Source organism: Carlito syrichta, unplaced genomic scaffold (assembly GCF_000164805.1).
Source record: "Carlito syrichta isolate Samal-C Ts95f unplaced genomic scaffold, Tarsius_syrichta-2.0.1 Scaffold307206, whole genome shotgun sequence".
In the NCBI taxonomy this organism is placed as follows: Eukaryota; Metazoa; Chordata; class Mammalia; order Primates; family Tarsiidae; genus Carlito; species Carlito syrichta.
In genome coordinates this window covers 95,656-117,215 of record NW_007251302.1, presented here as the reverse complement: position 1 = coordinate 117,215, position 21,560 = coordinate 95,656, and the positions used below count along the sequence as shown (strand labels likewise).

Here is a 21,560-nt window from a genome sequence, read left to right as displayed (position 1 = left end):
GAAAAGAGACATTTGTTTTAGGCAACATAAGTGAAGAATTTCCATATACTGACTGCGTATATTAGACTTTTACCAGTGATCCCTTTGATTGTCTTAAGATGGCAGATAAGACAGATGATACCCTATTAAAGATTGGGTGTGTGAAAGGCACTTTTCCTGTGATCATGGTTTTGAAAATCCAGGCACGTTAGAGCAACATGGAATGCAAACCAGAGAAACTGAGAAATGACTCTTCCCTCTTAATTGCCATGGATTGAACTGCAACTCCAAAATGTTGAATTTCTATTAGGAAGGGCAAAGTTTGGTTCTATGAGATTAAAATGTCATGTTGAAGCACACATCATAGCAAACAAATTGCTAATGATAGCAATGATGGTGGCTGTGATAGTGATTGTCATTATAGTAAAACCTCTATGGCATTTTTAATCAAAATGCTTTTTACATATTGCTTCATTTGAGTCTTATTTCACTACTGGTAGCAAAGTTGAATGGATTTACACTCACATTGCTTTTAGATGAAACATCAAAAACATTAATTTATTTTATTTGTTCAGCAACAGAATTGTTACGAGAAAAATGAACCAAGATGACCAGAATCCTGGTTTCTTGAGAGTCTTAGCCATTATATTGCCACTAAAATTTGAAGAATTCAGGAAAACAAAGTTAGGTTAAAGTTTTTGATACACGTTGAATCACTGTGGGTTACTATAGGAAACTCTTTGGTAGTGGAACAAAACTTGTTGTCACAGGTAGGTATCAGAAGAATACAATATTTCCAACATAATAGAGGTAAGGCAAGAAATGATTAAATTGGAATAATGTAAGAATTTTAGAAAAAAGAGGACCATGATGGAGATTTGATATAGAAATCTAAGGAGAGACTTTAAAACAAATGTTTATATTAAGGAGAACCTAGACAAAATTGTACAAATATTACAATAGGATTGGTTTTATATACATGTGAACTTCTATAAAGTACTCATGTCTAATGTATGCAATGATATCATTAAGATGCTTGGCCTTGGGACAAAGTTCATTATTACAGGTAAGTTTGTGATAGACTCCAAGTGGACACATTTCCTTCTCTGATAGTCAAGGGTGTTATGAAAGAGGCTGGATACTGGGGTCAGGCAGACCTAGAGTTTCAGCTTCACCAGTTACTGCTTAGTGAACTTAGAAGATTATCCTCTGGCCTCAGTTTTCTAGTCCATAAAATGGGATAACAGTATGAACCTAGCAGGGTTATTGAGAATTGAATGAGTTAGTGTGACTAAAGTACTTGGCACATTGCCCAGTACATAATAGGTGCCCAACAAATATTCTCTGGTTTCAAACGTAAAGAGAATTGTATCCAGTAGGGAGAGTTGTTTTCAGCCAGTAACATTTACAGAGCAGAAATTCTTCAGAGGATTCAGCTGCCCTTCTAATTGCTCAAATGGTAGGTTTCCTTAGCATCCACTCTCACACACACAGATTGAATTTAGAGGTGTATTTGTGACTTTTTTGCAGAATTTTTCATCACTTGGGAAGAAAAATTACATTAAGATGTTTAGTTTTTTATTTTTGTTGTTGGTCTGTGTGCTTTAAATCTTACTCCTTTAACCTTAATTGATATCATCTCTAATACCAACTTTCATTGACCCTAAAATTTAGAGCTAGTAAGTTTAGGCTCTGATCATATTTAAGTGGTCAAGATGTAAAGTTAATTAAATATAGTTAGAAATGTCATAAAGTTGAAATCCACACTTAAATGTGAAACAGCTATAGCTATTTATTTAATGAAAGAAACAAGTAGAAATAGAGAACATTTAAGCAACCTATGTAGATTTAGAATATCTTTCAATTGAAAATGTAGCCAGGCTCGGTGGCTCAGCCTGTAACCCTGCGCCTTTGGGAGGTGAGTGGATTGCCTGAACCTGCGGGTTCAAGACCCGCCTGGGCAGCGAGACCTCATCTCTACAATAAATCAAAAAATCAGCTGGGCATGGTAGTGCATGTCTGTAATTCTGGCTACTTGGAAGGCGGAGGCAGAAGGATTGCCGGGAGCGGCCACTGTACTCCAGTCTGGGCGACAGAGTGAGACTCCAACTCAAAAAAAAAAGAAAATGTAGTTGGTATTTGGCAAATTATACAGAATTCATACTGCTGAATTTTAATAAAGTACAAACAACTTAGGGAATTTGACTCAAAAGTGCTATTTTATTATGTAAATGAATGTACATGAATGAATTGGACAGGTTTTTAAAATAAATAAAATACATGAATCCTATTTATTATCCCAATAAATAGAATGTTTGCCATTCTATGCATTATGAAAAAAACATTTTGACTGTGGAAAACACCTTAAACAAGTACATCTTAAAAGTAGTGTTTTAGAAAATCATGCAATATAATGATCCAGAAGATAGGCGCTTACCATATATAATGAAGTATGCTATTAAATGCTTAGTTAACTATTGTACTGAGAAAGTTATGGAAGTTCAAGAGTTATTTTATCCTGAAAAAGATGAAACAAAGAATCTAGCTAAGGAAAAGGGGCAAGAAGCAATGAATGCTGTGGTACAGAAAATTTCCAGGTTTATCATTTGATTTTTAATTTTTGTAGTACCATTAATGAGAAATATTCCCATGAAGAAACACAAGTTCTTAAGATGAAAATCAGATTCATTAATATGTTGATTAGAGACTACAATTAAGTAAATATAATGTAGAGTTAAAAATTAATTTTTTCCTTGGTAATACACTTTTTCAATTAAAATAAATGATATGGTTGTAGAAATATACACTACTACTATAATAAATAAAATACTGTTTGTGCTTAGAATGGAAAGATTTAATGGAAAACAATAAAAATAAAATTAAAAATTATTTGCCTTAAAGGAAAAATGCATGAAATTAAAATAAGTACAATATGCCCTAATTATATTTGTAGTATGCTCAAAAATTTAATATTACTGTATGTTTACTAATTTTATATAAAATCAGAAGCTTTGCTATACAGGCAGAAACCATCAATAATCTTTTTCTTCTCAAATAAGAATTCCTACTTTTCTTTTCCTAAGAGATTGCTTGCTGAATTTTTCAACCAATTTCAAACTAGCCCAAAGCATTGAATTTTAATTGGAGTTAATATTGAAAAGAGTTCTAACATTTGTAATTTCAGTTATTAGATTAAAAATAAATATATAATCAATTAATATTCCAGATTCAAGTGATATGCCTTTGTAAACATATGATATTTTGTTATATATTTTGACATTAAGTTTGTAGGAAACTTTGGACCCATAACTTTAGCATTACACCAATTACATATTAACACTATATTCAGCAGATTAAGATGACGGGAATAATGGAGCTCCAAGACAGTTAAAAAGCATTTGGCTAAACACAAACTGTGGGAGAAACACTGAGGACAAAATTTGGATGTGCAGATATATAGAGATCTTCTCAATAGTAGGGTAATTTATGTTAAAGCAAGCATAAAATATATACCCCTGGTGTATTCTTAACCATAATTAAATTTCAAATGAAATTCCAAAATGTTGTTGATGAACATTTTCTAAAACAAAATAAAACTGTGATAAGTATATTAGCTGATAAGATTAACCCAAGAGCATTTCTGAAAATATCAACAAAAATTTTTAATAGATGTTCTGGAAATGTTGATATTTTGCTTCTAAATTCAAGACATTGTAAATAATTTGGTGGTACAGTTCTAAATACTACCCTAGCCAAAAACTTGGAGTGGTATACATGTGAAAGGGAGTTGTTATAGAAAGTTAGAAGTTAACTAGAAGTGGGCATGGGATACATGCTTAGTTTGATCAACTCTTAGCTTCATCAACTAAGCTGATTGAAGATCAACTCGATAGATGGTAAGTACACATAGATTCCTAATTTTAAAAAGGTGACAGTACACTGTTAGAAATAAAAATAAAGCTCATGCCTATAATCCTAGCACTTTGAGAGGCGAAGATGAGAGAATGACCTAAGCCTAGGGGCTCAAGACCAACTTGGCCAACCTGACAAACCTCATCTCTATAATAAATCAAAACATTAGCTGAGTGTGGTGGTGCACACCTGTAGTTCCAGCTGCTTGGAAGACTGAGGTGGAAGGATTGCCCGAGCCCAGCAGCTGGAGGCTGCGGTGACCTGCTGTGAGTGTGCTTCTGCACTCCAGCCTGAGCAACAGTGAGACTCTGACTCAAATAAATCAATAAATAAACAAACAAATGAATTAACTAACTAGCGAACTAACTCCCTCCTGATATTTATTCATATGGGAAACAAGAAAGATAAACACTATGCATTCCAGAATCAGTTAAATGAGAGTGAGATTACACATGAGAACATGTGTTATTTGGCCAAAGAGAACATCAGTTACAAAGGATGGGAAAGGGAAGCACTTCAGAAGGGACCAAAGATTCTCATCTGTAGAGAGGTTATTCAAGTTACCTAGTCTCTTCCCTCACCCTGCTCCTCACCATCCACCTCGAAAACATGTTCCACTATAATGAAACAAAACATATTTTAAAAGACAAATTCATTTTTGATTGTTGGAGGACTTGGTATAAGGCAGTTAAAAATCACACTCCATCACAGCACATGCAGAGCAAAAAAAAGGTCAGGTGACACTTAAGAGCTGTGACTTTTGGGAAGTTTCTTAATTTCTTCATCCTCTTTTCACATCTGTAAAATAAGCCCAATAATAAGTAGCTGGAGCCTGTCATGGATGAAAGGCCACGGCGGACACTAACTCGCTGCCCAACTATTCTTCCTGTTGTTAGGCCCTAGGTTGTTCCTAACCATGCAATGTGTGTGTTTCTATAAAAATGCCTTTTAACTGATATTCCATTTCCCTCCACAGATAAAGCCCTTGGTGCTGACAATTTCCCCAGGCCCACTACTTTTCTTCCTTCAGTTGCTGAAACAAACCTCCATAAGGCTGGAACATATATTTGTCTTCTTCAGAATTTTTTCCCCGATGTTATTAAAGTAGATTGGCAAGAAAAGAATGACAACAAGGTTTTGGAATCCCAGCAGGGAAATACTATGAAGACTAATGACACATACATGAAATTTAGTTGGTTAACTGTAACTGGAAAGTCAATGGAGAAAGAACACAAATGTATCGTCAAACACGAGCATAATAAAGGAGGAGTTGATCAAGAGATTATTTTTCCTCCAATAAAGAAAGGTAGGTGAATACAAATACAATCATAACCTCCAAGAATTCTTATTTGAAAGGAAATATCTCACTTTTTCTGTCAATATTAATTAAAAGTGCAGATCTTTCTTGAGTTGCTACATTTAATAGTAGCATCAATGCCCTGCTATGTCCCACTAGAATTAAAATGGTATATGCATAGGCTTCGGAGAAAAAAAAATTAACCGATATTCTATTTTCTCCCACAGATAAAACCCCTGATGCAGACTTTTCCCCCAAGCCCATTGTTTTTCTAACTAATTTACTTAAGCTTTCTCAGCCTCAGTTCTATCATTCAAATATTAATGTCACATGATTACTTTTAAGATTGTTATGTGGGTTAAAGGAAACAACAAGAAAGCAACTAGTAACCTAGCACATGATAAATGCTTAGAGGTCCCATTTTTGATGACTTTATTGGGAAATAAGAACAATTAAAGGTCTTTTTAGGCGTGTTCTACCAACCAGGAAAAGTCACTCATTTTTCAATCTTGCTACATATGATGAGTTCATAGTTGACAAAATGGCATGGTTTGCTGGGCATGGTAGCTCACATCTGTAATTTCAGCACTTTGGGAGGCAAATGTGAGAGGATTGCCTGAGTCCAGGGATTTGAGACCAGCCTGGGCAACTTGGTGAGATCTCTTCTCTACAGTAAATAAAAAAATTAGCTGGACATGTTGGTGCATGCTTGTGATTCCAGCTACTTGCCAGATTGAGACAGAAGGATCGCCTATGCCTAGTAGATAGAGGCTGCGGTAACTGTGATCATGCCACCACACACTAGTCTGGGCAACAGCGTAATACTCCAACTCGAAAAATAAAAAATGGCATGGCTCAACAAAAAATAGAATAGCCTTGGCTGCTCCAGTTTTATGGTGGCCTTGGGTTTTACAGATTTTTATTCTATATACCACCATAAGGTTTAATTTCATAATTAAAGATTGGTGAGGCTAATGTGTACAAACATACTTCTAATCTGCATAATGAATGCATTTCTTGCTATTAGTAAATACAGCTCAACAAATATTCATTGTGCCAGTAGCATATGCCAGGCTTAGTGGAAATGTAGTGAATAGAAGAAGACAAGTCGCTATCTCAAGGAGGATGCCACTACAATGAAGAGAATATACTCTTTTCCTAATGACTCAGGGTCACTCATGATTCAAGCATTGTGTCTCAAAGGAGTCTCTTTGACGCAGGTACTGTACATCCCTAGACAGTTGGGCAGAAGGCAGAAAGTGCCCTGACCCATGGGTCCAGGCCCTCACTGTGTGTCTTGGGTATGAACATAACAATCCAAAGGCCACAGAGTGGCCATGGGAAGGACTCATTTTGTACTTTTTCCCATGGTTAACAAGCCCTTTTAATCAATGAGGAACAAGCACATCTCAAAATTTGGGAAGACCTTTGCTCTGTACCAGTACGGATTTCTCACATTAGTCTTTAACCTCTCGGACACTTAGTTCTTGCAGTGGTCAAATAGAATTTGAATAGTTGCCTTGACTTTCTCCTGGTGCTATGATGGAGGACAAAGGAAACAATGCCAGGGAAAATGCTTGCTTTTGAAAATACAGCACGGATGTGTTCATTCATGTACTTACTCTATTTATTTACAGTCCTTCCTAAAACTAACTAAAGTGCAACTACAAAAACAGCCCCAATTTTCTATTTCCATCACTAAGAAACAAAGGGGAGGCAAGTGTGCAATGTATAAGGTTAATATTGCTGCAGTGCTTAAGTGTCCAATTAGGTTCTGATTCTTCTGGTGATCTGAGAAAAATAAAAAGTACAGTAAGTTCCAGGATAATGACTATCACACAGAAGAGGAGCTGCAGTTTTATGATGTGTTTTACTTTACACTAAACTCTAAGACTAATGTCTTTCATGGGCATCATATAGCAACAACGTAAGGAGAATACTATTAATGTAATTCTATACCAGATTTCTAATGGTGTTTCTTAGAAATTTTTTTGATAAAAGCTAAAAATGTAATATGGAAGCATAAATCAATGAAGTGATGTTGAATGGGAGATAAAACTAATGCAGTTTAAGTTTGTGACCCTCCATCTGGTCTAAGTTTGAGCGAGAACTGAGGATATGAATATAGATTTTATTATGAAGAATTGTTACTCTATTCTCTTTACTTCATTTAATGCATGCTGATAAGTGATTTTCACTTATCTTTTAATGAATAAAATTGCCTAAAGAAAAGAAAGGCTTTTAAGACCCATTAAAGTAAGTTCTTGAAGACATTTGAACATTTGAATGTGACTATACTAACATTTTAATTCTTGGGACTTGCCCAAAACCTATATCTCAAATTCATATTTTGAAGCACATACACAAAAAGAACTTATAGAGTGAATAAAACTGCACACTAGATTCATACCCAAGAACACATACAGTAGAAAAAGGATTAAGCCAACAACAATTTCTACTGTTTCTTTTCATCTGTTTAATAAAATTATATACAGACTTGCCTTTTTTTAGCATCATAGATAAAGTCAACTCTTCCCTCAGGTTTTATTTAGAGAACTATAAATGTGACTTGGTCTACCTTTCCCCAGAACGACTAACACTGAAATGCTGGGATCCTATAACTTAAAAAAAAAAAAAAGGCCATTTGTTGATAATAATTAAGATAATAATTAAGATAAGATTTTCTTAGCGTATATAGTGGTAGAATTATGTTGTCTCTCCATATGTTATTTTCTACCTACTTGTATGGATGGCTTTTACGAAGTACTTTCCACGTGTCCTCTTTTAATCTCCCACAGCTACCCTTCGAATGCAGCTCTGCCAATCACTGGCATGACTCACAGCAAGTTGCCTACACTCTTTTAAGCTTCATTTCCTCATTCTTCACTTGGGGCCATCCATAAAGTAAAGCGTTCTTGGGAAATGAAACAAGATCATGCCTGGGAAACATGTAACATAGTGCCTGGCACAGTGACGATCGTTTAAACGGGTATTAACTCTTAGTAATATTGCTGCCATTTTGCCCAGAAACACAACTGCTCCAGAAAGTCGCATGTACAAATTAGGGAGACTGGATGATTTGGAAAGGGAGGACTGCTTTCCTCTGCTTAGATGAGAAATTTCTCTAAGCCAGATTCCTTTGAACATGTAAGATTCCGTTGTGGATCCAAGGATTGACTAAGTTCTTTTCGCTAGTAATACTTTACGTCAGCAGTGTGGGCTGAAGACTGTAAAGCTGTCACTTGTTCTATTAAACAAGTATCTTTCAAAAATGTACCTTGCAGCAGGCACCGTGCTGGGAGTTACAAATACAGAAGGAAAACCAGATGGTCTTGCATGTTCCACTCTAGTTGTGATAAAAAAGGAAAAAATGCGGCCTTTATGAACTTCATCTTCACGTGCAGAAACATAACACATGAATTAGATCTACTGAATTACACAGAATCAGACCAATTATTTCTGAAGTTCTGGGGCTCATATTTTTAATAATTGTCCTCCTGTTTTTCTGATGACAGATTTTACATATATTTATTTGTATACATACATAGGTATACACATGTATACACACACATACACACAAACCTATACAACCACCCTATCAAATAATGGGCATGAACAATTGACTAATAATTGCTTTCATTTCTTCTAGTTGTCACCACTATTGATCCTAAAGGATCTTGTTTGAAAGATGCAAACTGTAAGTTTTTGTGTTTTCTTGGCCTCCCAATTACCTTAACTTTTGATCATCCCTGGCTTGAAAAATCAGGGAATGAATTTTTCCAGGGTTGGATGTTGCATAATAGACTGAGTGACACCTTAAATTAGTATATCACTTTCTAGGAGTTTATTATACACTGAAAATTGTTGGCTTTGGTGGCAGATCACTATTAAATTAGATGGTACAGTGATATGTTCTGAATTATTTCAACAAATTTTGTCTTTTATTTCTAATGGCTAAGAAAATCATAATATCAAATTGCTTCTAAAGGTTTTATTTTTAATTTTTGGTCCTTGCTAGTAGCTAATAACATGGAGTAGTACTTACCAAGTGCTTTTTATACAGAAGGCCCTGGGTTGTACTCTGCGTGCATTTTCTTGTTTAATCCTTTTGATACTCCTGTGGTGGTCAATATTTTTTTCTCTCATTTTACAGTCCCTCTTAAGTAAGGGGTCTGAAATTATTTAAATCCCTTATACATGTCACATGGCTAGATCTGGGGTTTCCAATCAGGTCATCAAAGGAAGAGTTCATATACCTACTAAGTTTTCTATTATTTCTCTATGATAGTCTTAAGGCAAGAAATTTCAAAGCCAAGGCCCTGAGTTATAGCAGACATATTGTGGGGATGGGTGAGTACAAGGGCTTCAGAGTGCTACTGACTGGATTTAATCCCAGTTTTGTTAATGATTAGTTGCATGGATTTGGGTAAGCAACTTACATTTTATGAGTAACATTTTTCTCATCTGCCAACCAATAATTATTACACCAAACTCACAGTTATTGAAGAAATAAGGGCACACATGTGAAATGTCTAGTGTAGGGTATCTCATTTAGCAGGCACAGAATAAGTACTGATTTCTGGTCCTTTCTCTCTCTATATGCCCCAAAAATGTGGCTAGAAGCATTGGCTCTATTGCCCTGCTGTCCTTTCCTCTATTTCCAATATCATGCGACCTCTGGACTTCAACTGCCACACCAGGCAGGAAGGGGAAGTAACACCTCACTTGACCAAGGGTAGGGAGTTATGAACACATCACTTCTTAAGATTCCTTCCCACACTAAAGACTAATGATTCTGGAGTTATGACTTTTTGAAGATAACACATGTAAAATGAAACTTTCCATGGGAAGAACCTAGGCTTTGTGGCTCTGAGTAGCTGCCTGGTTCACCACCATTGTCTTTACTTTTTCTTTGACATCTCATATTTCTTACAAAACTTCAAAGGATATTAAGATAAATTACCCAACAATATCATAGCTACAATGAGAGACATTTAGGAAAAACAGGCGAGTATGCCACAACCACTTAACATCTCAGCAAATTTGGATTAATGACTTTCTTCCATTTCCTATAATGCCCTCTTCACTAAAATCTTTCACCCATGTTGCTGTAAACACCACCGAATTTCCACGGATTGTACCCTGCCTAGAGATCTCTCTGCATGCACAATGTGTCATGGCTCAGACGCTTCTAAATAAGCAATTTAACTTTATATTTATGCTTAATTTTGATATCTGAGGTGTTGTTTGCTGCACTTGAAATTACATAGTAGATAAAAATGTGCTTTGTTTTATAAAGTCAGCTTGCTTGGGTTGAAATCTGGGTTCTGGCATTTATTAAATGCATGACATTAGGCAAATTACTTAGTGTCCTCAGTTTATTTGCAAATGAAAGTAATATGCCTCTTTCTCATAGGTTGTTAAAAAGATTAAATAAGATTGAAGCTTTACATACAAAGTTCTTAGAATATTGCTTGACATTTAGTTACTGGCTAATGAATATTACCTATTATTATTACTTAGAGACATAGAGGGGGGAAGACATTCTAAAACTTAGTCATCAAAATACCTTTTTTTCATCATAGTACTCATTTATTTAAAAATATGACCTTGCATTTTAATACTTTGGAATGTTCTATGTGAATTTAGCAGAAGTTGATAATCAACTTGCATGCTGAATTCTGGGTCATCTTGCTCTTGATGTTTGTGGTAGCGGTAGATGTTTACTTTTAGGTTTTGGTGGTGGTGGGATATCACTTCAATGCAGATCATCAGAAATAAGTATTTGTGAACCTTTCCCCATGAATATGTCCTGTGCTGTCAAAAGTATGGGTGATACTAATTTAATGACTTCTCTTAGATGCACTGTGGCTACAGCTCACAGAAACCTCTGCATACTACACCTATCTCCTCCTGCTCCTCAAGAGTGCCGTCTACTTGGCCATCATTGCCTTCTGTCTGCTTAGAAGAACAGCTGTCTGCAGCAGTGGAGAGAGATCATAACCGATAGTGGTTCAAAGAGCTCATCCTTTCTTCATTGCTTATTGTCCCTAAATATCTGCTGAGGATCTTGCTGGGTTTTCTTTCTTGATTTGGCCTGTTCCAGTTTCCATGTCTATTAGTCCATTATGTAATTATTGTATAGTGGTTTTTCAAACCAGTGGGCAAACTGAGAAAACTTCACCCTGAAACAATAAGAATAAGGAATAGCCCATGGAAGCCTTTAGTACCATCCTCTTCAGTCTTCAACAGCTCCACCAGCCAACCCAGACTATCACATCATTCAATACAGTGTAGACAGCCTGCAGCTTATAGCCTTGACCTTTAGTGTCCTGAACCAGGTAACTGCCTGAAAGTCTTCCATTTTACACACCCCGAAGTGGCCTTCTTTGCTATTTGAATTCTGTGTTGTGTTTTTCATGATAGGTGCAACCAATAAAAATCAAAAGCCTATGTTTGTCTACGTGTACTTTAATTTGATGAGATAGAATTGAAAATCCACGGTAAGAATCAGCATAACAAATGAGTTGTGGGATTCTGTGTTGGTTTTAATAATGGTCTGATACCCCATTTCTAGTTCTTTCTCTGAGTGAGTGGTTATGATGCTTTCTCTGGCTCTAAGAGGAGACACAGCAAAATGAAATAGCCATTCTGCTTCTCTTTTAAAGGCCACCAGTTTCAAATTCAATTGGTTTGGGACATTCCAATGGCAATGAGACACTATCTAAAAGGACCTGCCCTGTGTGTGCTCAGCTCTATACTACGGTTTCGCAGGCACTGTGATTCCTGGTCCTCAAAATATCCCTAGGAAAGTTGCACGAGCACCAGAGAGGCAGTGTGATGGGAGTCAAGCACCTGCACTCTAGACCCAGAGTGCATGGGTCTGGTATTTAGTATCAGAAGCTAGAATGCCGTGTCTCCCAGACTTGCGTGGATTAGATGAGTTAACACTTGGTGTGTGTAAGTTCTCAATAGCGTCATCATGTACTGTTGATACCTCTACAAACAGTAGATGCCACACACACATGAAAGCCCTAATAGTGATCTCTATTCTTACCTCTCTGCAGAGGTTAGGTGGGGAGGAACAGAGACTCAGTGAGTTTCTACTATACACCAAGCAATCATGAATCTTCTTAGAGCCCTTTGAGCCAGGTACAGTTATGACCCACAGCTTATAGATTTGAAAGATTAAGTTACCCATTCAAGGACACTATTTTTAAAGTAATAGTATAATTTAAAGCTAGGTATCTCTGTACACACACACACACACACACACACACACACACACACACACACACATTTCAATCCCAAATCACATCTTTCCTTTTACTCACTTCCAATTGGGAAAAACAAAACCATGCAATGCTCCTTTATTTAAAGTTTACTCAAAGAGTTCATGTGAGTTTTCTTAAGGATATGTGAGTGCATCTATGTTTTTTTCTTTTATGAAAACCAGGCCACAGATAAAACTGTGACCTACTCTGGAATCACCATAATTGTTCCCCTAGTTATAAATAGGATGAAAATCCTGCCTTACTTAGTGTGTATCCTAGATTTGCAACTGCTCTTTTTTGGGCGGTGCTAATGAAATGAAGTTCAGGCATAGTTGGACTATTCATGGTGATCTATGGGTATCTATGGCATTCTGACATCCCAGTTCCTTCCATACACTGAATGAGCCTGGAGGTCCTCAGAGTCACCTTGTGGGAGACTGGAATATTCAGGTGCATTTCTGAGGCAGGAGGTAGGCTATGCATCCCTCTTGGTCCAGTGTTTTTCCATCCCAGCACAACTGCCATCCATAGAAAGGCCACATGGTGTGGTAGATTACTGGACCAAAAGTCACACTTCAAAGTGTTAGAGCCCTGGCTACTTGGTCTGGTTCTAATTAGCTATGTGATTTGTTATTAATCATCCCATATTGCCTGTTTTCCCATCTTTAGAAGAACATGTTCCAATGAAATAATTTCAGATTTTGACCTGAAGTTACAAATTTAGTGATTAGCAACCTAATGAAGTAATAATAGCAGTCACTTGTATAGTGCTCACTATGTATCCAATACTAGTCTAAATGTTAATCATTTAACTCTAAGACTCCTAGGGGATATGTACAATTAGCTCTGTTCTACAAGTAGTGAAACTGAGGTAAAGAGGGTTAAGAAAAAATTCCCCATAGCCACAAAACTAATAAGAAACAAGATGGGATTAAAACCAAAGAAGGAGCTCTGCTCTCAACTTCTATATTATTCACTTCCAGAGTGGAAACAGGATACTTTTACTTTCAATGAAAACAGGAAAATTTTCTTCCTTATTGGGCTGAGGGTTCATGAACAGAACTGCCTCTTTACCTTTCTGTATTTCCCTCCCTTGCTCCTGGGCTGTTCATATAATTATAGAGGGTTTTAGGCCAGCCTGACAGGTTTTCATGCTGGGAAGACTTTTATACAACAGACCTCCCATTCATCATTAGGACTGTTGTGATTAAAGTCCACAGCACATGGACGGATGAAATAAATACCAGAACAGGCTATGACAAAAAAAATTAGGCATATACAGTTCCACATAAAAACTCATGTCTCAATAGGCATTACAGAACTAGTGAACTCCATACATTCATCAACTAAAAAATAAACTCTATATGCTTGTCAACTATAAAAAAGGAAAATCTCAATGCAATTGTTCTCAAAATATTTCCAAACATGCAATCTCTCCACTATTCTCAATTTTTTTCCCTCATAGACTTTGTTATTTTGGTAAGGTTTTTGGTCTATCAAGAAGGCCACAATTAATAATACTTAATTTTCCCCATTATGTTAATCAAAGTCCTATATAACCGCCAATTAGAAATTCTGAGTAATGAGATACTACACCAATATGATACAATTCAGTCAAACAGCTAGAGACTCAAAATCTTCACTAGCCATGAAAAACTTATCTGAGTAAATGCATAGTTTTCATTATGTGTTGTTAGGTCTTTTTTCATTTGTTTGCTTTTTCTGCTTTGTTGGAATAAAAAGTAGTACCTACCACTTGTTGAGCACTGGGAATTTTGCCAGGCAGTCTGCATTCTCTCTAAGGCTTTCAACGGCAGGCATTTCATTTACAGGCATTTCACTACTTTCACTGATAAGAAAACCAAGGTTTTCTTTTTTTAAAGTATGCCCAACGTTAACCACCAAGTAAATCCCTGAGTCCACTTGATTTCAGGACTGTCTGACTTCAGAACTGTTGCCCTATCCATTCTACCAGGGGTTCTCCTTTTGGGAGACTTTACCACAGGCTAGCCAGCGAGACTTTGGAAAATTGCCTTCGATAATTCTAATGCACAGTCAAGGTTAAGGCCAGCAAGTGACTGAAATAGCTCTTGAACTCCGGCTCTGGGGCATCAGATGGCAAGCCATAGGAGCCATCGTAGAGCACATTACACAAGCATGCAACATGCTTAGAAAATGTTCTTAAATGTACTTGATCCATCAGTTTCCCAAGGACACAAAAGTTATGCACTAAGATTTATGTGCAATGATGTTCATTCAAACAGTCCCAAATTACCCCAAATGCCTAATCAGGAATTAACGAAATTAAGGTTGTATAAAAGCCTCATGCACATCTTCAAAAAAGTGTAGATTCTTTAAATAATTGGAAAATAACTAGAATTGGTGTTGAAAAATAACATCCATAGCATGATTCTATTAAAACTATTAAGCACACATGTAAAGGTACACGGTTCAAAAACATATTTATTTGTGTAAATATGGAAGTGCTTTTAAATGTACGTCTATATTCTCATTTCCCCTTCTTGCATAAGTAGTCTACAATATACATTATTCTGCACATTTCTTTTCATTTAGGAATCCTTAAGCTCTTTTTATGTCTACATATAGGAAGATTTAGAGATTTGGACAGTTACAAGGTATTTCATTGGTGAACAAATTTTCATCAGTTGCTTGCTTTATTTCCAGTCTTTTGCTACTCGGAAAGATGTTGAAATAAACAATAGCATTTGTGTCCTTTGAACATGTGCACTGGTGATTTTGATAGTCATTGCCCACATGCCATCATTGGGATAGCCCCACCATGCTTTCTCCCACAGAGTATGCGAGTGCCGGGAATGTGCTGTCAAATGTCAGGATTTTGCTAATCTGATAGGCAAAAAACCACCTCATTGTGGTTTTAATTTGCTTTCTCTTACTATCAGTGAAGCTAAATATCCTTGTCTGTGTAAGGTCCACTTAATTTTCTTCTGTGTAATATTAGTTCATGTACTTTGACCATTTTTTCTATTTAGTAATAATACTAACAAGCATGAAACTCATTTTGTCTATTTCTGCAAAGGTATAAAATGTTCAATGTATGGCAGGTGGGTGAAAAAATGACAAGTGGTTGTGTATTTTTCTATTTTCTCTAATAAATCCTTTTAAAGTAAAAACTTGCCGGGCATAGGGGTTCATGCCTGTAAACCCATTGTGGGAAGCCAAGAAAGAATGTTTGGTTGAGCCTAGGAGTTCAAGACTAGCCTGGGAAATATAGCAAGACCCTATCTCTACAAAAAATAAAAATAAAAAAAAGTAGCTGGGCATGATGGTGTATGCCTGTAGTCCTAGCTACTTGGCAAATTGAGGTGGGAGAATCGTTTGAGCTGTTTGAGGCTGTGGTGAACTATGATTGTGCCACAGCACTCGAGTCTAGGTGACAGACTGAGACCCTGACTCAAAAAATGAAAGTAAAAACTTTTATATGTTAGAATTAAAAGTGTCTTATTTAACATCTGAAGGGTTGTTGTTGTTGTTTATTTACAATCAGCTTCAGTTTCTATGAAATAGATTATTTGGAAACCAAACAGAGGTTCAATTTGAAGCAAAATATGAGCAACCAGACTTGAGAACGATTAAATTAATTTAGATCTACTCCATGATTCTCGTGAATAATCAGACCTCTTTAAGGCACTTACCTGGCCCCTTTTTAGAGATCCAGAACTATTTCTGGATTAGGAAAGCACATCTGCAAAGACAGGAAGCTTTCAAATCACTAAGAGCTTTGTGGGGTGATATCACTAGCCAGTGAACTAGGCAATGTCTCCTGTGGTTTCAAACGTCTTAGTAACTTCCTTCCCCGATTCAACCTGGGCAGCCCCAAAGTTCAGCAGTACAGAGGGAGTACAGAGGCGGTGGTGGAAGAGACAGAGTGGGCGGCGGGAGGGCCCTGGTGTGGCTGAGGGTGTTTTATTTTCTCAGGCTTCTTTTGCTTACATGTTCTGTCAAATGTGGTTGATTCGTGGAAAATGCTCAAAGTCAAACCAGCCCTTATTGGTTGGGGCTGTGCAAAGGGTGGCTAGGATGTTATAAGAGAAAATAAAGACTGTTAAACCACAACCAACTTTGCTCACTTTTGAAACACCACAGCTAATGGAAAGAAATAACCACCTTCACACATATGAGATTGCTATCAAACATTCTCTCTCCATGCTGTGGGTAGTGTGGGCTCCCTGCATTTAATATTTAAAATTAATCAGCTAGTACGTGAGCTGGGAATCTGATGCCCAGGACTGTCTAGACACTGCACCTTCTGTCTACTCCCAGGGCACTGTTCTGAAGAGCAGAGGAGGACATCCCACAGCATTGAGACAATCCCTAACATTCCACCAACTATCTGGTTTTCCGAAGTATTGGATTTACAGATGCTAGTACCCTTGGTTTCATTTCCTCAGTGTAAACAGGGTGACACAAGACCAGTGCCCATGAACCTATTAGCATAGGCAGATTGCAGACGCGGGCAACAGCGATGTGCTTCTTTCCCCACAGGAACCCAGGGGTATAGAAGCCGAGTTCCACTGTGTAACTGAATGTCATATGATGAAATCATAAATGTCCCTCTACAAAAACAAAATGACTTTAGTCAACCTGAGCAAGGCTTAATAGGGAACATTAACATCAGACAAATGAGTGATTGGGGTCAATTAGAAGAAAGTTGTTCAATCATGAGAGCATAAAAAGGAAGTAACCCACCCCTATACCCCCAAGCATGGTATAAAGTAGGCGTCTACCCCTCGGCCAAATCTATCCAGTCCCAGGGAAAAGTATGATGCTACTATTGAGATGATCACTATAGACACGCACAATCTGACTTCATGGTGTAGTCAAATGCTATAGCTCACTCCCCTTGGCAAGTCTTGGCTTCCTATGAGGATTAAAACACCCTACGGGTTCACTTCAGCATGCTCAGGTGACAGCTCTTCCTCAGGTTAAATTACAACCTGACAGTCAGTTTAGGTACCATCTCTGGGCTTAGTGTATATGCAACTCCAATCCTGAGACAGAAGAGTCAAACTTGGATAACATAAATGAATTTCTGAAGTGTAAGTCCCAAGGCCAGATGCTGGAGATTTTCCTCACCCCTTCACTACCAGGAGACTCTCTTCCTAGTGAGACTTCAAACTTGAAGATTGCGTTACTGAGATCTGAACCACTTAGAACAAGCACAGACTTGATCTGCACAAAAGGTCAGTTTCTACCCAAATCAGCATCATTATCACTACAGGCAAGTAAGTTTTTCTTGGACGACACAACAAATGATGAAAGAAAACTAAAAGACATGCTGACTTTCTATGAATCATTATGGTAAATATTCACGTTGGAAAAAATAACTCACGATATAGTTTAGTTCATTTTAATTCAAATTGGCTAAACATGAAGAAAAAATGACAGCAATGGCTTCAGTCATTCTGTGGGTTCAAAATAAGAGTACTTTAGAATAGCTCAGAACAATTTATCAGAGAAAAACACAATTTCATGTTAAAAATAATACAAATGTCTAGTAACATTTTGCACATATTCACAATCCCTCCTGTTCCCCTTTCATAATTCCAATACTTCAGGCCAAATATATAATGCAAAATAAGAAAAGTAAAACTAAGCATTTTGATATGTTGAATTTTATTACTTTTTAAAATTGTATAAAGAGCACATGTGCATGAGTTAAAAAAAAAACACAAGGAAAATGGAGGCAGTTAAAAAAGAAATACAAAATAAATCTGAGACATAAACAAAAAAAATCATTCTGTGAATTGAAATAAGATATTTCACTTACTAAAAAAGTGTTATTTCAATATATTAAGAAGTGTTTTGATTAGGAATACAGCACAAGACTTTCTTCACCTAGTCATTAACACATCGGACTCAGTCTCACTGGAAAGAGGATGAATCATTACATTACCTGACCAGCCACAGGCAGGCGACTACATGTGTGTGGATATGGTACAATGTCTGTGAGGTATTACAATAAATAAACTCGTTAATAGCTGTTCCATAAAGTCAGCAGTGGATGTCACCATTTCAACTTGCAATAGAGAGACTCCATCACCAGTATCTTTTCCCTCGGATGACTTTCCAGGAGGGTTTTCACACTTTAAAAAAGAGAGAAGTCAAAAATATGTGAGAAATGATGTGGAAAGGCAAAATGCTAAGCTCCCCTTACATTTTTATAATAGAGTCTGTGAGCTGTGACAGACACATACAGGACCATGGGTGTGACCACACTCAAATTTATCTTAAAGCACTTCAGAAAAGGGTCAACTACTGGCATGCCCACAGTTTTGCTTCACGAGACAGCGCTGAGGTGTGCTAGGTGCCACTGAGGCAGGCAAGGTAGGGCCATGCGCCATGACCTTGGTTGCCACTGCCTTCCACTTAGTCTCTGTTCAGGCTTCCCCACAAGTCACAATCTGTCAACTACTTTTACCTTATGTGGTTAAATAATTAGGCAGAGTTGCTGCTACTATATTTATATTTACTTGCCTTGTATGTAGGAGGTTGAAATGATTTTCTTTGAAGATTTAAAGGGATTTAACAATGTGTTCTGCCTGGAAGCATACCAAGTGCTACTGCTTTGAATGTACAGCAGCTTTCATCTCAGAAGTTCCAAAGCCTTTGACAGACATCCTGGAATGGAGCTGGAGTAGACCCTGGAGCAGACCCCTGCATGGGTCTGAGGCCTGGCGCTGCCACTTCTAGCTGTGCATCCTTAACAAGTTACCCATCTATGTCTCTGTTGCCTCAAGTGCAAAACAGAGGTAACAACAGCACCTATATCTCAGAACTGCTGTCCTGTTAACATAATAAACAGACTGATATTTGTAATTAAAACAATATCTGACATGTACACAGTCTAAGTAAACAAACATCCATTCATCATTATTCTCTAGAAATCTGGGAATCTAAACTTAACAAATTTAAACCTATACAGAAAATGTTAAGAAAGTTTTCAGTAGTATAGTGTGATCAATACATTCATGTAGCTAAGACAAATCTGGCTATATATTTATACTTATATGTTTTGAATTTTACTTTGAAACCACTCAAAGAAAATGCTTCATCCTTAACTACTTTGTTGTTACAGCATCATTTCAAACACTTACTTTAACAAAAGTAGTACTCATAGCTCTAAAAGTGGTTTTTCACTGTCTTGTTTCTCTTCAGCTTCTTCAGATCCTACATGGTGGGGAAGGGGAAGAAGAAAAGTAATTCATTCTATTACAGTAACAAAATATTTCATTACAATATATATGTATGCAATTTTATTTAATTTTAATTTTTTTAGAGATAGGGTCCTTCTCTGTCACCCAGGCTGGAGAGCAGTGGCAAGATCATAGCTCACTATAAACTCAAACTCCTGGACTCAAGTGATCCTTCTGCCTCAGACTCCTGAGTAGCTAGGACTATGGGTACAAGCCACTGCACCTGGCATTATATGCATACATTTAAAATGAAAGATTAAACATATGTGTAATCCTCCCTCAAGAGGTTCAGGCTAACAAATGGCTATTTTTAAGTTTTGCTGTATTTCTTATAGAGGAAAACTTTAAACAATAATCTATCACTCTCAAAATGGATTTCACTTATATACTGGTAAAAATATTCATATAGACCAATAATTATTATCAATTGCTATTCCTCCTCCAACTCTTTGCTAACAAGCTTGGGTATATTTTTTACATGCAATTAACCTTAAGCTTTGGTACAAAGGATTTAATCTAGGTAATTTTGAAAAATTGCTGTATCAGGTGAGCGAAAGGGCAGTGATGGCTTCCTAATGCTGAGGGCAGTGCTTTAGCAGTGACTACCGTGTGACCTTGCTGGATCAGTGTCTCATTAACCTTATATATTTCTACACTGACCCACTCATTCTACTCCGAATTCTTCCTTAGGATGCCTCTATTCCTGAGGAAATAATGCATATTAGTCATTATGTAGATTTTCTCTCTGAAAATTAGAAAAGTAAAATGTCTGAAAATAGGAGAAAGGTTAAATTAACATCATATTTTCATAAAATATCTTGCACTCACTTAAAATTATGTTTATATATAGTTTATAACAACATGCAAAACACATATTCTGCAAGGCAAAAGCAAATATATAATGAATAAAACTTTGTATACTATAAGATCACAATTGACAACATTATAAATAATAAAAAGTTGAAAAAATATCCATGTGACTTTTACATATTTTTCTGCAAATCCCCAAATTTCCATAATAAACTTGAATTGACAGTATTATTTTTAAATTATAATTTTTAAAAGCAGGATATAAGCCATATAGGGTGAATGGGCACAATAACATGAAATTATACACACAACCAAAAGGAACAAACTAAACTGCCAATACTGATTTTAGTGAATACTTTGAAGGATAGGTGATTTCTGATTAGTATAATTTTTAATTTTTTATAAAAAAGCATTATTTTCATAATCAGGGAAGGGAGGAGAAAGGGAGTTCTGTGAGAAGACTAAGGTAGCAGGTGAGGGATAGAATCGATTCACACATAAAAGCAGCAGCCCGCATTAACTGCTGCTTTAATCTTGTTAGATGATATACTTTAAAGAGAATTTTTTCAGGAGAATGTCTGCCTGGATTATAGCAAAGGAATTTGGTCTAGAAGAAAGAATGACTAAGAATCTTAAGAAAAGATTACGTCCATATCTTAACCTCATAATTGCCATCCAGTTCAGGTTAAATTTGTAGCAAAACAGATAACAGTATATTGGTTGAAGACTTTACTTTCCAGTCTATTAAAGCTCTATAAATCACGGAGACACAGTGTGGTGAAACTGTTTGTTCTCACTCTGAAAGGAGTCTGAGTGGTCACACCAAGTCTGTTCCCAGGCTCACTTTCCACCTGCCAGGCCAACAGCATTTAAACCACAAGTTGAGGTGTCTTGGAATAATTTGGGAATTCTAATAAAGCTAAACCCTAATCAAAATTTAACAATATGTCTTCTGTACATTTTAAAAAAAATTTTAAAAATGTGGGGGTACGATTCAAATGTTCATTATGCAGGTACCCTTGTTGAAGGGATCATTAAATCCTCTCCCTAGAA

At 36.7% G+C, this 21,560-nt stretch overlaps 2 protein-coding genes across 8 annotated transcripts in view; one reads left to right on the top strand and one right to left on the bottom strand.

Moving 5' to 3' along the window:
* The window catches only part of LOC103266501 (T-cell receptor gamma chain C region 1), a 70,718-nt gene extending 59,527 nt beyond the window's left edge, over positions 1–11,191 (top strand). For 2 of the 3 annotated variants that reach the window (XM_008064140.1, XM_008064139.1), the window contains exons 4-6: positions 4,868–5,197; positions 8,838–8,885; positions 11,049–11,191. In XM_008064140.1, the coding sequence (XP_008062331.1) occupies positions 4,868–5,197; positions 8,838–8,885; positions 11,049–11,191 (521 nt within the window). Of the gene's footprint in view, positions 1–690; positions 750–4,867; positions 5,198–8,837; positions 8,886–11,048 lie in introns of all 3 variants that reach the window. The other variant, XM_008064141.1, reaches the window with a different exon arrangement.
* Positions 11,192–17,835: 6,644 nt separating this feature from the next.
* The window catches only part of STARD3NL (STARD3 N-terminal like), a 49,291-nt gene continuing 45,566 nt past the window's right edge, over positions 17,836–21,560 (bottom strand). For 3 of the 5 annotated variants that reach the window (XM_008064138.2, XM_021715588.1, XM_008064137.1), the window contains 2 exons: positions 19,599–19,671; positions 17,838–18,587 (listed from right to left, as the gene is read on the bottom strand). In XM_008064138.2, the coding sequence (XP_008062329.1) occupies positions 19,616–19,671 (56 nt within the window). In that variant the 3' untranslated portion in view covers positions 17,838–18,587; positions 19,599–19,615. Of the gene's footprint in view, positions 18,588–19,598; positions 19,672–21,560 lie in introns of all 5 variants that reach the window. The other 2 variants (XR_504708.2, XM_008064136.1) reach the window with 2 other exon arrangements.